The sequence below is a fragment of the Amblyomma maculatum genome, chromosome 1 (genome assembly GCF_055883805.1).
Source record: "Amblyomma maculatum isolate TAMU_Amacu chromosome 1, ASM5588380v1, whole genome shotgun sequence".
Lineage (NCBI taxonomy): Eukaryota > Metazoa > Arthropoda > Arachnida > Ixodida > Ixodidae > Amblyomma > Amblyomma maculatum.
This window is the reverse complement of record NC_139344.1, coordinates 406,788,537-406,805,441: the sequence shown is the minus strand read 5'-3', so window position 1 is coordinate 406,805,441 and position 16,905 is coordinate 406,788,537. Positions and strand designations below refer to the sequence as shown.

Below are 16,905 nucleotides of genomic sequence, written 5' to 3'. Positions count from 1 at the left end.
CCACTACGGGCGCTAGGAATGCACGAGTCGAGATCACCAGTCACACTCTACGCACATCACCATCATTGATCGAGTTGTATTCACAGCAAGTACTGAGCTGCGGCCACATGTATTATGCCTCTGCCGATAACCAGCAATCGGCCATTCAGCATGCAGGTCACGTTGTGCTGTGTGCCACAAGCAAATTTCTGCACTGTTGTGCCACAAACTGCGCTTCTCGCCACCTCTCTGTGCTGGAGCAACAATGCACCAATAGTGTCCCACATTTTCATGTCTACTTTGACTGCTCACTCCCAAGCCCTCCCGAAGGCAAAAGCACAGCAGAAATTTCACACCAAACCACGAGCACACGCAACTAGGTGACTAGGTTTCACACTTCTCATGTTCTATACATACTCTACGTCACTGGCAGCAACTGCTGCTAGACGTGAAAGCATTCTGGCTGCTTTTCACGGTCAAGGCACCTTGTTCATGCAACCCACAAAATACATTTTATTAGGTTGCGAGTGTCGAGGCTGCTTGTGAATGTAGTTCAGAAGACTCGACATGAGAAAATGAGCGTGTTATGCAGAGCGGCATGCAGTTTTCGAAAAAATTTTGGCCTTGATCTTGTCCTTATACAACATTAGCGTTACCTCGAGCAGAGGGGGATTTATCGAGGAGATTTGTTGGAGAAAATGCCATGGGGAACACACAGTACACATGAATCTCAGCCTACCCTTGAGTGGATGAGCAGCTGTTTGTATCCACTCCCAGAAGAGGAGGTGTGCACGTGAATATGTGCGTTATACTGCTGTCACACTGGCACTTCGGATAGCGATAGGCAACAACTGTGATTAAGTTCAAAGCGTGGTTGAGATGGACCGTCCCACATGTACCCACTTGACTCCGATCAACAAGTTAGATCACCACACTAAGCGAGAGATGGTGCTGCACCCTCAGTAGTCATAGTGATCAGCATGCAATGTATGCATAAACGCAAAGTTGAATAGAAATTGTTTGCAAAAATCATAAGCGAGAAAAAAAGCAGGTTAATGAGTTAGCTTGCACATTGCACCTTGTTTGCACATTGCATTGATGACCAGACACTCTGCGAGAGACGACAACGTCGGTCGGCAGTAGCCAGATCCGTGCTGATCGTGTGACTCACTCCTGTGTTTGTTCCCTTTGTTCCTCTTGTTCTATACCTCTGCTCAAGCAGTGGAAATTCTGCGAGTTTGTGCTACAAGTGCACACTTTTCTGTCGTTGTGGAGCCTCGCCAAGAGCAACGAGCGACATTTCGCATGCAGGCAGGACCAGGTGACTAGCACAAGTGGGAACTAGGAAGCCTGTCGAGCCTGCATGTTTGTTTACCACTGCCAAAACTCGCACATGATGTCCAGAGTATGAACATAGCTTTGCAATTCAAATTGCATAAATTCATATTCAATGTTAATTAGTCCCGCCGGGGTGGCAAAGTGGTTACGGCGCTCGACTACTGTCCCCAAGGATGCGGGATCATACTCCGGCCTCGGCGGCCGCTTTTCGATGGAGGCAAAAAGTAAGGCGCCCGTGTGCTGTGCAATGTCAGTGCATGTTAAACAACCCCAGGTGGTCGAAATTTCCAGAGTCCTCCACTACGATGTCTCTCATAGCCTGAGTCGCTTCTGGACGTTAAACCCCACAAACCAAACCAAACCAATGTTAACTGTTTCAAAACTGTATGTTTTCCATAATAAATTGTTTTAGTAACCTGTACTTTTTAGTTGGTACATGTGATAAATGTCTGGGAACAAGGGTGGCAACAACAGCTTGCCCGCTGTAGTAGCGGTAGAGCAGGATCATGGGAGATCGCGATTGAATTTACCATGTAGCAACGCCGGACCTCAATCGAGATTAATTTCGATTGACTCATTCGCGATCTATAGTGCCCGTGTGACAGGGGTATAAGGGTAGCCAGGATAGGGTGGCCCAGCCGGCCATTCTTTTGCAAGCATTGTGAATGGTACTGCTGTGGCCCATAGAGCATGGGGTGGGCAGCAGCGGTAGAGGGGAATGCAGAAGTGTAAAGTGGTGGATCAAGAGGGTAGGCAGCAGCAGTGGGCATTCCAAGCGAGACACGAGCACAGTTCTGGCATATGGGAGTTGGCATGTCACGTATATCGCAGGCAAGGAGGTTGCATGGATTGCTACCAAGAGCAGCGGTAAAATGACACGACAAAATGACAAGATTGAACACAGGGTCTTTGGATTCAGAATTGGACTTGGAACTCCCAGGCCACGCAAGGACATTCAGGTGGCTTAATTAAAGAGGGGCTTCATTTCATTGTCGGGTGGTCTTTCACATAATGTGGCAGCTTACCACGGTATGCTGTATATGTCCGATATCACACGTCGTCTAACAGAGGCAGTGATCTAACCAGCAGCAAAGTGCATGAACAAGAACTTAAAGGGAGCAAGGAACCATTAATGTGGGCTCATGATGCCCTTAAAGGGGATGCTTAAAGGTGGAATAAAGAGAATTTTGAGGGCATCTTTAATTGTGAGAACTTGATCTACACACTCTGGGTATTCATATAATGTTCCAATTATTGCCCCGTGTGGCAGATTTTGTTGTTGAAATAAAAAAAAATGGCTCAACTGCCATTCTTTTTTTTTTTTTTTTAAGTCACCACAGAGAGTAAGAGAAGTCACCCAATCCATGGAGTTCATTTCTAGCAATCTTGCAGCGGCGCGCCGCTCATCTGCTAGCGGAGTAATACACGCAGTGATCTCAAGAACATATAGTCAAATCTCCTCATTATGAACACCACATTAACGCATTTATCAAATTAACAAGCTTTTTGAAAATCAGACTGATTTCCAATGTTTTCAATGCAAAAACATTCCAGAACTACAAATTTCAATATAGCGCATACTTTAGAATAACAAACATTATTTCTTTTTCTTCTCTAATTAAGGAACATCAATATTATGAAATCGCTTAAAATTAATAGCGCTGCAACTGTCGCGTGAAACAGAAACTGGCATTCCTGTGTTTAAGCATTTGTGTGCTTTATATGCAGCAACCAGCAGGCCTAGCCACCTGTATTTTTTTCTCCATGTTGTGTGTTGCTCACTGGTCGATCGTGCCCTTCGCGCGTGCGGGCAGGAATTTTTGTAGCAGATAATCTTACTGCGAAGTTTGTGTGACATCCAACTATGAATGCGGCCAGTGATGGTGCCAAGAAGCTAAAGCAGCTTTCGCCGTAGGAAAGAGTAGCTATATTGCAAGACATCAATGCAGGGAAAAGGCAAATCAGCCTCTGCAGAGAACTTGGCATTGCCCCATAGACCGCCGCAATCATTTTGAAAGACCGCGATAGGATTGTCAAAATTCACTCAACACTGAAGATAAGGTCATATCAAACTCTGTTCTATTGCGCATGAATAAAGTCTGCACTTATATCGCTCGGTGCAACGACGTACACGATGAGGTGTACAACAAAGTGAAAGATGTGGAGTTCTTAATAGGTGGTGGTTTTAATCGGTGGTGTGTGCTGCATGCGTCAGAAGAAAATTATTTCTTAAAATAAAGCAGATTTGAAGTTAGCGCAACACTTCCATTTGAGCTCTTGGTTGTCCGCGGACGTGATATCATTTTCATACCTAGGTTTGACAACAGACTTATAACTGCTAGGTTTTCATTACAATGACCCCTCCCCCCCCCCCCCCCCCCCTTACAAAATAACGAATTATTTTAGATGGTCCCCTGCAATTCCTTATATCGAGATTTGATTGTGGTCCATTTGCATCGGGCTTGTTTCTTCAGTGACATGCTCTGTGAACCAAAAATATGTAGCAGTTCTATCAAAATAATATTTGCATTGCATCCAAAAACACCAATAAAAATTACTTTTGGTGTATTCAGAGATGAGGATTTTCACTGGCCACCACAAAGTGATGAGGCCGAGTGTCAGGAAAGCAATAGCATGAGTATAATGCCAGGGGGCACTCGGAGCGAAAGACGTTGAAGTTGCGCTCGGAGAAAAAGGACGAAGTGAATCGGCTCCGCACCTCCACCACCCTGCACCTCCACCAGATTTGTTACGATATTGGTGACTAGGGCTAGGTTATCAGAGCCGGTGCAGGTGGAATTACACGGTCCAAGCTTTAGGTACGTCCTTCTAGTCCGGAGCCGATTCACTTCGTCCTTTTTCTCCGAGCGCCACTTCGTCTTTCGCTCCGAGTGCCCCCTGGCATTATTCTCACTGTTGTAGGTTTAATTCACGATTATATTGTCTGTGGATAAACCTATTCATTCATGGAAATCGAGACAAAATAAAAGAAAAATTTAGCAAAGTGCTCTTGAGTGCACTTCTAAGCAATGCGCATGTTATCCGTGGTAGAATATGTCTGCACAAAAAAGAAATGCAGACCGATACCCGCACGCCATTTAAGAAGAGTTCACTGAAACCTGGCAGCAGCGTCAACAGGTGCCATAAAAGTGCCCACTTTATGAAATAAAGCAATGGAGGACTGAACAGCATTGTGTGCCAGGTGAAGGATGGTTATGGGAAACACTATAGAGTAGGCTGAAATGGCCGATAAAAAAGAAAAATGTCTCAAATTGACTAGCTCAGCATATTGCAAAAATACAATACTAGGAGAACTGCATTAAAATTCTGCATTACAAAGTATCACAATCACTGCCTTTTTTTTCCTTTGGCCTAGAGTCTGCTAGAGACAGGAGCACACACAACCTGTGGTTTTGCCAGTGCCACTAACAATCCAGGACCAGTTTCTATCCACGCTAAACAAAAATGATCAGATGATATCCCCGCAACCCCATCTGTTTGCTTTCTCCGGAGCTGACCATCACATGTGTGACGACTGCAAAACACACAGAGCATTTTGGAAGGAACCCTGCATGTCCTCCTCACCTTAAGTGAGATGGTCTTGAGCTCGGCCAGCAGGTAGAGGTCCATGAAGTACTCCTGGCAGAAAAGACAGGCCCCCTTACGGCGGCCATCAATCGTGGATGCCTGCACACACAGTAACATCACGAGGTCAGGCACTACTAGGTTTATGGAATTTCGACGTCCCAAAGCGACTCGGGCTACGAGACGCTGTAGTGGAGGGCTCCAGAAATTTCAACACCTGGGGTTTTTAAATATGCATTGACATCGCTCAGCACACGGACGCCTCGGATTTCACCACCATCGAAAAGCGGCTGCCGATGCCTGGATGCGATCCCGTATATTTGGTCACAAGAACCGGGCACCCTAACCACTGCACCACCCAACGCAGTGGGCCGGCGTGGGTAAACACTCTCATCCTGCCACTGTGTGCACTGCCAAAGCACGGTATTAGGTACCTGCGCACATCATGCCCCCACCAGTTCACATTCACCCTGACCGCTAAACCCATGCACCAGTTAGTGCAGCACTGCTGCGTTGCTCACAAGCTGCTCTACCATTAGCCACATCTCTACTACAACTGCTAAATCTTGCAATGTCTTCATCCACTGACACATACATCTGTCTATTTGCTTTTCCTCCTCACCCCGACTTCTAGCACATGTGGCTTGTGGAGCACGGAATAAACCTCCACTCCATAACCAATACTGAAAAATTTAGCGGTCCTCATGTTTTAAAGCATGCCCCCTCAGGTATTGCCGTTAGGCCCTTAAAGGATCACTAATGGGATATATCAAACAAAGCAGGATGGAGAGATCCTTTCACTGCAGCAATGCTGACACTTCCGCACGACGAGGTAGACTGCATTGCTGAGAAAAGTGTAAACGAATTCTCAAACCTTTCAACAATGTTAACTGCATACAAAAAATTAGGTGCAGTGAAGTTTCCATGATATACTTGCAACAGAGCTCTCTTTAGCCAATAGATACCAGCACTTTGGCACTCTGTTATAGTGCGCGCGTACATCACAAGCTGCATACACTGGCATCGATGGCATAAATGTGTAGCCTTCAAGGCATTGAATGCTGTCAAGAAATGTAAGCTTCAAAAGATCCTCAATGGCATTTAAGCCTTTGCAGCCCAATATCTTTCATTCAACACCACATGTGAGTGAAATATACTGAAGTATGCAAACCCACTTAGAAGCTGGGGAAAAATAATTTGGTACGGGGCAAAACATGGTTTTTAGTCTTTCAAATGAAATTTAATAAGTGCCCGAATTTATGAGTTTCCTTTCAATGGCAACAGAATCTGGCATCTTATTCCTCAATGTAATGATGCCAGATAAGAAAAATTTCAGGACGCTTAGGACTGCCTATGAGTATGAAGGCAAAAGCAGCAAAAACCAATTACCACACTTCCTCCAGTGGTGCATGCCACCATGTGACCAGTAGCGCGATGCCCCCTGCACCCTTTCCGTTTCTCTGACAGCGCCCTCTCTCCCCTTCCCCGGAAATGCCCACAGCACTTAGGTCACATGCCATAGTGAGGTGATTAGCGGATACAGTTGGAGGCACACATATCGGTTTAAATCTCTATTGCAAAATAAGCCGCAGATGCATGCCAATTAGGCAGTAAAATGATATGACACCACCCAGAGTGACTGTGAAAAGGATAGTTGCGTCACAATTTAGATATGAAACAGGTTACAAGCAAATGGTATGCGAGAGGTCGCAATGGGGGAAGGGCCCTGCTGCCTAACGAGTAAATTTCTGTGTCTGTTGTGTATGCCGATGTCCCACTCGCTACTTTGGCATAATAGCAACGGCTGGTGTCACAGCTGCTACAACGATGATGTGAGCGAGCCATGAAGGATGTGGAGCGAGCAGCAAGACACGATGGGATATCCAGTTTTCAATTTCACATCACGACACACAATACCCAACATTGCTTGCTATATCCAGATTTTAGCAATGTCTTTTCGGTTCCCATATTTCTTGTTTCAGGAATCTGGTTCAACGCAGCAGTTGGAGAGTTTGCCTTAGAAGGTTTTAATACTGCTGTTAGTCGATCGGTTTTTTTGTTGTACATATAAACGAGTTAAGAAGACGGCATGAAGTGCGAAGCGGTAGGTGTAAGATGGAGTTTCTCAGCAGGGGAAATTACAATACAATTTATGAAACAAAGCTGTGAAATAGTATGCCAAAATTCCAAGGACTAAAGGTTGAGGGATGTTTAATGTCTTATACTGTCGTCTATCATACTGAAATATGGTGAAATAGGCCGCACAATTTTGCACAACTTCAAGCTGATTGATTAGACAAGTCTGATAGAGATTGCAGAAAGCCAAGGCATATCCGAATTTAGAATGAATGACAGTTTCATAAGCAAGTTTAAGGACAGAATGAGGTGAAAAAAGCAAGCGGTCATCGGATGACACCACGTGCCTTGGAAGCGTCAATACAATGCTTTTCGACGTGCTCAGAAGCGGTTAGCTTAGCTCGTTCAGAATGGTACCAAGATACCAGTGTGATTCTCCAGAAAATGGTGCAGAATTTAAGCAGTACTGGTCTCTGAGGTTACTCTTTTTTGATACATGCAAGAATTCAAATTTGGAAATGTTAAGTTGCACTAGCCATGTTGAAGAGCGACTTTATATAATACTTAAACTGTGCTGGAGCAGACTCTGAGTATCATTAGCAAAATATAGGGTGGTAAAGTATGTAGTAGTCTGCCAAGAGGCAAAATCAAGATAAGTTGGAGTTAGGAGGATCGTTAACAAATATAAGAAAAAGGAGCGGTCCCAACACCGCATCCTGAGGAATATCAGAGATGAGTGTGGCAATTCGAGAACTATGATTACCAATAACTGGGTAATAAAGGCCGCAAATAAAAGTCAATCAGTATTAGAAATGAAAAGTCCATGGGGGGCAAGACAACTTAGTGACTGAATGGCTGCTTTAGAAAGTCTAGACAGATGACGTCAGTTTGAAAAGAAGAACCGGGGTTTTAGTCAAGATGTGGTGAATTTGTAAAATTGGCGCTAGCAAGAATAGTTCAACTTGAAACTGTGCTGTTTTTCATATCAGAGGTAATTATTTTCAAGGTTTGATATGATCTGTGAATATTATGTGCTCTGGTAGCTTGCATGGAGTGGATACGGAACGAAATAGGGTGGTAATCAGAGGGATCAGAACAATTACCTACCTTTAATACTGGGGTTTGTCTACTAACTTTCCAATCATTTAATATTCCACTAATTATGGGTTAATCGTAACTTTATGTGGAAATTAAAATGTTTGAAGGGATTTCAAATTTCGACATGTTTTTCAAGGAATTTTTTGAAAAAAAAAACAAAAAAAAAACAAACAAACAGCAGTTTGAAAGTTGATTCATCCAGACTAATGTCGCACAGATTTGTTTAAGGAATACTTTTTCCATGTACCATAAATGACGAACAAATCACCAGAAGATGCAATTCGTCTCAAAACTTGATCTTTTATATCTCATCCCCCCTTTCCTGCTGTATTGCCCTAGTGGCACTTCAGGTATTGTACGAATAAAGTTTATTAGAGCAATACTTTTATCCACACAGTTCTTATTTTTATTGCACAAGTAAGTTTTAAACAAAAACAGATTCAATGTCAGCACTGATATTGACAATGTCCATCGCTTTTTCTTTTGCTATCTCTTTCAAAAACTGTTCAACTTTATGGTCCATGTCATGTCACTGGAAGCTTCTGCTTTCTCTGCACAAGCGTCTTCTCATGCATTCAACTCAGCAACAGCTGCTTCCAACCTTCTTTTCGTTTTCCTGAAATATTCTATTATTTAACCTAGTCCGTGCTTTTTATTCAGCTTCTGCAATGCCCTTTCGGTCTCCTGCTTCTTTCCAGCCTCCAGCCAAAGCGCAACAATGCTGCCTTGCACAAGCCATGGACATCCGTTAACCTCCCTTATGAACTACATATCAAGAATACCAACTACTCTTGGCACGGCATCACACACAATCTGCTGGAATACATAAGAAATTCCTTTCAGGTTCTCTACAGCAACTTCCCGATTTAAGCTAAAACCTCACTATACATATGCCTGCCCATGGCTGAGAATAAACAATAGACCATTCTCCACAATTCTGTATATGATGAAGTAACATTCAAGGGTTCATAAAAGAACTTGTCTAGTGTGTCTGAAGATCTGTAAAACTGCATTAGAGTGCTCGCGCTCCTGAAGAATCTCTATAACCTATAAAACTGTGGTGCACTTTTGGGCTTTCGTTATTTTCTTTGCTGCAGTCAGCGAGTCCAAAACTCTCAAGTCTTCTATGCTTTTTGCAGGCTTTGAGCACATGTGCCTTGGGTCCAGTGAGGAAAGGTCTCTGATAGGAGAAGACTGCACTTAGCTCAACTCCACATTTTTCTTTGTAAATGCCAAGGCAAAGTGTTTACTGTATTTTCCGGTTTAAAAGACGCACGCCTCATACGTAGAGGCTTTGAACAAAAAATATGTATTTACGACGCACCCTTGTATAAGATGCACCTCAATTTATTTAGGTTAGGGCAATAGGACTTGACAATACATGCTTGCTCGACTATCGCGTGCTATGGGCCTGAAAAAAAAAAACATTGATATGTCCGCGTGCGAACGATAGAAAAAAAAAGAAAGGTAACATTTATACGCGAGAAAACTCTCACTCAGTGAGAGCAGAAACACTTTAATATTACTCAACGCCTTGAAATTACTGCACTGACTGTTCCTACGCACGGGCGCTCTGGCGTACGCGGCAAAGCCCATGCAGGAAGGAGAAAAAAATGCGTGCAATAACCACCAAACAATGTTGTAAATCATAATTAGAAAAGAGAGTCGGCTCGATCTGGCTTGCATTGGCAGCGTGGAAAGGGCGAGGACCATGGATGTCGCCATCTTTAGGCCTTCTGCCTGTGAAACGGCTGTACAATTCTAGAACATTATAATGACTAAATATTGTAATCACGGGCGCTGCTACTGTTATCCTTTACGATAAAGTTTGCCTATGAACATTAGTAAAAGGAAAAAAAGAAAAAAGTGCATAAGATGCACCGTTCTATAGGACGCACTACAAAATTTTGTAAAATAACCACGTCTTATATACCGATAAATACAGAACAATCCATCCTAAATGTAAAAGCCTCCTTCAAACTGACAATCATACTTTCCAGAACATGTTCCGCTAAGTGGCCAATTTCTACCTTCTCAAGTGAGGAGTGATTCTTCGATGTTCATCTTCAAAATGCGGACAACGGCTCTCGAGGCACACAGACATGAGGCTTTGACAGAGTTCAGCAACAGTTTTTTGACTGAACACAAAAGGTCTTCTGCTTAAAAGGACCCTAATGGCTTGTTTGTTTGCTACGTCAGAAGAAAAGGCTGCGGGAACACGCCCACATCTAACGCAATGGTGAGCTTCACAAGCACAAGTGGGTCTTGACAGCAGTTCATGACATTCTGAAAGGATGCACATTGACCAGAGAGACAGGGCCCACTCAATGTCTGGTGTATTCTCGACCCATCAGTGGGCGACGAATTTATGGGGGGAATATGGCTAGACCATTAACAAGCACGTCTTCCCTTTATGCTGGTGAATCATGAAAGAGCACGCACAGAACAAAGAGTCGTCAATGGACACAAGACTGGAGGAAACTGGAACAGAACAACTGAAAAGAAGCATTGTTGGGGACAAAAACGGAGAAAGGCCGGGGTGATGCAGTGGTAAAACGCACGACTACTGTGCCAGAGTTCCCCAGTTCGAACCCGACCATGGCGGCTGTGTTTCTATGGCAGCAAAACGAAGTGGCGTCCGTGTGCTATGCGATGTGTGCGCACATTAAAGATCACAAGTGGTCGAAATTACTCCGTAGCCCTCCATTATGGCACACCTTCCTCCCGCCCCTTACGGCGCCGTTAAGTGTACACAGAGCAAGCGTGACAGATACTGCGCCTTTCCTTTCCGGTGAACCACCCCAACCAACCGAGCGGCCCCTCGCGAGTGTGTGTTTGTATGCGCGCATGTGTGTGCGTATGTGTGCGCGCCGCGGTTCTCTTCAGCGGCTGGTGTAGCGTTTCAGGCACGACTGCTGCTTACTACTGCCGGCCGGTGGACCAGTGGCTTGCAAGACGCTGAGCGAAACAGCCATCGGTGTAAATTCCTGTAGTTTTCTTTTTCACTGTAGCCATTAAGGAGTTTTTATTCTGTGACCAAAATACTCCAACGCAGACACGCGGCAGCAACGACAATGAAAGGCATTTCATTATCCCTGACACACATAACATGTTAATTATTGAATTAAATCAGGCCTAGAAGAGAGCACAATATTGAAGGCGTTAGCACCATGAGTAGTTTTCTTTGCGTGAAGTTAAATGTGAGGAGCAAGTCTAGGAAAACAATTGACCAAAACGCGCTCAGAAGATTTCAGAATATTTTGAATTCCTCACAGGGTAGGAAGTTCTCGTTGGGAAAGTCTCCGGGAGTGTTGGCCAAGTAGGATAGAGAAATGATCGGAAAGAAAGGAATGGTTGCAGTTAGCAATAATCCGATTGTACTAGCAGGAAGGGCTAGTTTAACGCGAGTATCTAGAGAGCAATTACCCTCAACTGGAGAATGCAATACTGGTTTTGCGAGAATGAGGCCGTCCCCATCCTTCCTTCCCTGTAAACAATCGAAGATTTAGTGTCGTGAAACAACTCTTTGTTCGTGATCTCTGGGGTGAGCCAATTAAACTATTATAATTGAACTAGATAAATATTAAGCTATCCTCAAGAGCAGATCTCTCTTCTGAGTTGCCAGGTCGAAAAAGCAGCCATCAACTCACAGTGTCAGCACACTATCTGTCACGCCTGTAAGCAATCAAAGATTTAAAGTTGTGGAAGAGCTTTTTATTCCAGATGTCTGGGGTCAGTCAAACTACTGTAATTGAACTAGCTAAGCATTAAACTATCTCAACAGCAGACCTCTCTCCTGAGCTGTCAGGGTCGAAAAAGCAGCCATAAACACACCGTGCCAGCCCATCAGCTGAATGCGTCATTGAGTTGTGAAAGTTTAAAGAGGGCCACTCGCAATGGCAACACAGAGGTGCATAATCCAACTGAAAGTTAGAAAGAAAATGTTTCATGATTGTTTCTAACAAAGCTGCAAGCTCTTCAGTACGAGCACTGGGGAAAATGAATTCCTCAGGCAAATGGCAGTGGAGCTAATGCCAAAACATAACTCGAGCAACCACTACTTCATGTCATTAAATATGTGCTCACCATACAAGCGGAAGAGGCCTACTGAATACAGGTGTCACCATCGCTGGTTCAATTCACACACACCTCAGAGGTCAGGCTAAACCTTCAAAGGGTGATCCTTTCCACTGTAGTAGAAATGGCAATTCTAATTTTTTACCAACAAATATTTTCCTGCACGGGGTGTCCTGTCGAAGTGGCCATCTCATGTGGTCTCGTAAAGTCACGCAACTTGACGACCGATCAATGCCTGGCCATGTCAGATGCTACGCCTCCTAGAGCATGATTTTTTTGCTCGCAGCAGTCGCAATGCTGATTCCAGACTTTATGGAGAAAAGGGCATTTAACGTGATACAAAAGTATGCCAAATGATGCTTTGCACCAGTATTTAGCATATGTCCTTGGTTTTGATAGCTTCTGTGCAAGATTATAGAGGCCAGAAAAAAACTGCACGAGAAATATAGCCGTAAAGGCACATAGAGTAAATTTTAGTCACATATGATTTCTCTTCTCAATAATGATACCACATTACTGTACATGGTAAACTACATGGTTTTTGCCTATGGCCGCTAAATTGTTTACAACTGAATTTTTCTCACCTTTTTCAATTTCAACAGCTGAGCAATGGCTACAGCATCAGTTAAGTCCTGGTAACGTGAGGGATAGAAAAACTGAGGTATGCTCCCCGTTTCTGAGGCCTTTACCACTGTAGTGAATTAAAATGAAGCTGCATTTATATCAATCCCTTTCATCCTTCCCGCGACCTGGACTTGATTTTGACATTACAGCCTTTGCTTGGCTGTCGAAACCGGAAAGAGCAAGAAAAGAAATTAGACTATAAATTATTTTCGTGCTGTGTCCAAACAATGTGGTGATCCATGTATACTAATGCCTCATGTATCCTTACAAAAAAAATGAGGCACGCAACCAAAAATCAGACGACTACATTCTCTTATTAAGGGGAGAGAAAATCTTGGGCCACATGTTTCCCGTATTCGAGAAAAGCGGGAAGGTAAGAAACACACTTTCCTGATGGGAGTTTCTCTCGACAAAATAGCTATAGTTAAGGTGATCATACACAGAATATATGGCCTTGGATCAAAGGTTACAACATTCTGACAATCTGCTGCCGAGCCTTCGTTCCACACCAGCCGCTAGCGACCAATTATCCACAGAGGTAAAATGTGAGAATGCCCATGAACAGTTTCGTATTCTTTTTTTCCTCCATGACAACACTAACAGATGCAGTTGCTAACTCATTTTGTGGTTGAAAGCTATATGGCATTGCAGCCCTTGTCACATAGACACGTTTGGTGCCACTCTCAACAAGTTACACTTTCCTTTGCTGTCACGCAAGCAGCACCATGCGATGAACTTTGATGGCATTCTGTAAAGTGAGCTTGGCAAATTTACCACACTTTGCTTAAAGACACTCAGTGCTACCTGCGTGCAAAAAGAGGCTTTTTTTTTATGATGCCAGCTTGGCTAGCATACCTCAGGGAAGCAGCTCAAGGCACAACGGTGATGTTGTGCAGCCTTTGTAGGTGCAGCGCGCTCTGTGGTAATGCTGCCACATATTAGGCCATAAAGGTGGCACTTGATCCACTTACTGTCAACCACAGAATGCCAGCAAACTGGACCAAGCTTCCTGTATTGATTTAGGTTCGTGAGGGGACTAGGTGCACGAGGCTACCAGATGCAGGCGTGTGGAATATGCTGGCGCATGTTAGCAGAAAAGCTCCAATCTGAATGGCATTTCCCTTCGTGTATGTGCAAGTGTCCATTTGCTTGTTCTTAGACTGGCTTGTGCATGGTTGAAAGCTGATGACAATGTAATTCAAAGCACAGCACAACAAACCGCATGATTAATACACTGGACGTTACGCTGCAGTGGTGGCATAGTGGTCTAACGTAGCGGTGAAGCTGAATCTTACCACTGCAGGTTTGAATTCTGCTCCCAGCCAGGAAGTTTTTTTTCTTCATTGCCATTACCCGGTCACACTTCAGACAGGGGAATCCCTTAATGTGCAACAACATCAGACAATGGATTTCTGCTCCAACAAGGAAACTTTTGTTGATTACCATAATTATACACCTACCTCTCCAATTATAAGACACCTATGCTCAGATATCCCAGTCTTTTCATATTTGACATTCTCCAGCTTTCGTTGAAAAAATGCACTCCATGACTAAAGCAAAAGATGAGAGTGCAGACCCAGAAACAGGGAAAGTGTGCTGTGTCAGCATGCACACCTTGAACATTCCCTCCTTTCCATCACAGCGGAATCCGCCAATTTTAACTTCTTGGTAATATTCCAATATTTATGCAATGGCTGATACTGCCTCAAGAGCAAGAATAAACCACCCACATGAAACCCATGCTACCACCCTGTCTGGATTTTGAACAAAACGAATGCCTTGTGTGCTAAATAACAGCAAATTGCAAGATAAAAGTATTCACTTGAACTGAATGGTGCCAACTTATTGGCATAAGCATAGTTTTTTCTAAAACATTTTCAGAAGAAATGAGGGGTGCATTCATTGCAAAACCACATTCACCAGTGAGCAAATATGGTATGTTCTACTGCACAAGAAAAAAAAAAGGGGGGGGTGAGGGTTTTGTGTTTATGCTCTGTAGCTTTGAACCTAATGGGAAGTTGTTGCAGAATATAGCAAGACTTTTCTTCGTACTGAGGTAATGCTTGTACTGCTTAGCTACACGTTTGCCACACTGACCGAGTAGCCCAAAGGTATTTTCGCACCCTGTGGTGCATGGCAAAACGGTTGCCGGCTTGCAGCATATACATTGCCTCCTGCAGCGACTGGACTGCATCACAAAACCGTTCCCCATTCTGGTCCACAATTTGAGACAGATCCGAGTGCCTTGTTGTGCCAGCTAAATGACCATAACATTTGCCACTGGATGGCCAGAACAACCTGAAAACATGCAGGAATAAGCTATGCATTTGGTTTAAAAGGGCCCACGCTACCCTGTCTGGCAGCCTCCAGTTTTATGAAAGTGTGTCGCCTCAGGACCAGGGCGTTTCTGCTGCGATTGAAGTAAAGGAAACAGATTAGAGACCGCACAAATTTACCGCAGACGCACTGTGGAGCCCCACACAGAGTGCAAGAGCAAACAAACGCTCAGGCATTCTCTTCAGTACGATCACCCTGGCCACGTAGCTGCTGCACAGTAGACATGCAGCGTCGAAACCGTTTCGATAACTACACGCCAGGGGGGGCCACACAAGTATCCGCGCACCGCTACAAGCCTCGACTTGAGCTACGGCCGCGTCACGTGCACCGCACAGGAATGATCCCAGGGTGCCCTGCACGGGTTGTTCAAAGGAAGACGTGCGCAGGCGGCCTAGCAAAGAGCAGTCACACCGCCTCCGTTGAGGTGCTCAAAGCAAGCGCGTCGGCGGCAGCCACCAACACGGCCTACAGGCCTAATCGAATCGGCCTTTAGAAAGCGGGCGACGTTTTTTCGGGTCACGGGGAAAAGCGGACTCCGGTCTCGGTAAATGCACACGGCGGCTAGCCAGCGGTCGCCGACACGTCGCCGCTCCCAGCCGCGCGCCACAGAGCGGAAAAAACAGCGGCGACGAGCGGCAGAGAAAAAAAAAGTACGTGTCCGCGATATTGCTCAAGGACATTCGCCACGGCGCAACCTCCTCAGAGAGGGAAGCCAACCAGTCTGCGCTCTCCGAGTTCCGGCATTTTCCGGCTGACTGAAATAGAAAGTATGCCACGACATACAAACGCAAAATCGCTCACGGCACCAGCTCAACTGCCGGGTGGCCGCGCCCCTGCAAGCCCTAATCGGAGCACACCGCTTATCTTCGGGCAGGCGAGCGTCTTCTCTTTTCTCGCGACCGTAGAGCCCACACTGGGGCGGCAAACACCGACAGCGCTCACGAAACAACAGGTACAATCCACTTGCAGGAATGCGTCGCCTGCGAACGACGACGCGCTGCGCGAAAACGCAAGCCGAAACACGAAACGTGAAAACTAACCGCGGGGTCAACAAAAGCGAAGCTCTACGGGTCCAACACCCAGGTCGTCGCGAAAGGCGCGCTGGTTTGGCCGGCGATACCACCGATTGCGAAAGTTGCCGGGCGGGCGAGCGCTGGGGACCGACCGCACCTCCCACGCTTCGAGAACGACGAAACTGCGGACGAACGAGTTACAAGCTGCAATCCGACGCGCCGCCAGCACTAGGCCTAACCGACGGTTCACTGCCGCCAGGACGGCGGCGGGCGTATACCTTGATGATGAGCTCGATCTCCGGTATGTCCTGGATCTCGTTTGAGTCTTCGTGGTTGTTCTGGTCGTCCGACATCTTGACGGCACGTCCGAAAGTAGTGTCCAAAAGGTGAAACGATGATCAGAAAAAATCGGGGCCACCACAAATCAGCACTGTTGAGCTGCAAAATCCACCGTACGCACACGGCCGTCCGTCAGGCGCGGCAGACTAACGCACGCACGCTCGTGTGCAGCGCTGCTGTCGCTCTACAGGAAAGGTGTCACTAGACGCGCATGCGTGGATCATAGCTTGCAGCCGTCGCCGCTAGAGAAAATGTGGCGCTAGAGGCTCAATGCTGCAGCCTCCATCTTAAGAGGGCTCGCCAATGTGTGCGCCCGCAGAGAACACATGCGCACTTTCCAGGAGCCCTAGCTTGACAAAATTTGGTCTAATTTTCAGAGTTCGCGAAGTAGTTTTCTCTATTAACGGAGGGAATAAATTATTACGATAGATCTTTACTA

At 45.3% G+C, this 16,905-nt stretch overlaps 1 protein-coding gene across 1 annotated transcript in view; it reads right to left on the bottom strand.

The window, feature by feature from the left end:
• The window catches only part of Clic (chloride intracellular channel protein 5), a 33,274-nt gene extending 16,621 nt beyond the window's left edge, over positions 1 to 16,653 (bottom strand). The window contains exons 1-2 of the mRNA XM_084596176.1: positions 16,406 to 16,653; positions 4,903 to 5,004 (exon numbers count right to left, since the gene is read on the bottom strand). Coding sequence (XP_084452302.1) covers positions 4,903 to 5,004; positions 16,406 to 16,480 — 177 coding nt within the window. The 5' untranslated portion in view covers positions 16,481 to 16,653. The remainder of the gene's footprint in view (positions 1 to 4,902; positions 5,005 to 16,405) is intronic.
• Positions 16,654 to 16,905: the final 252 nt, after the last annotated feature.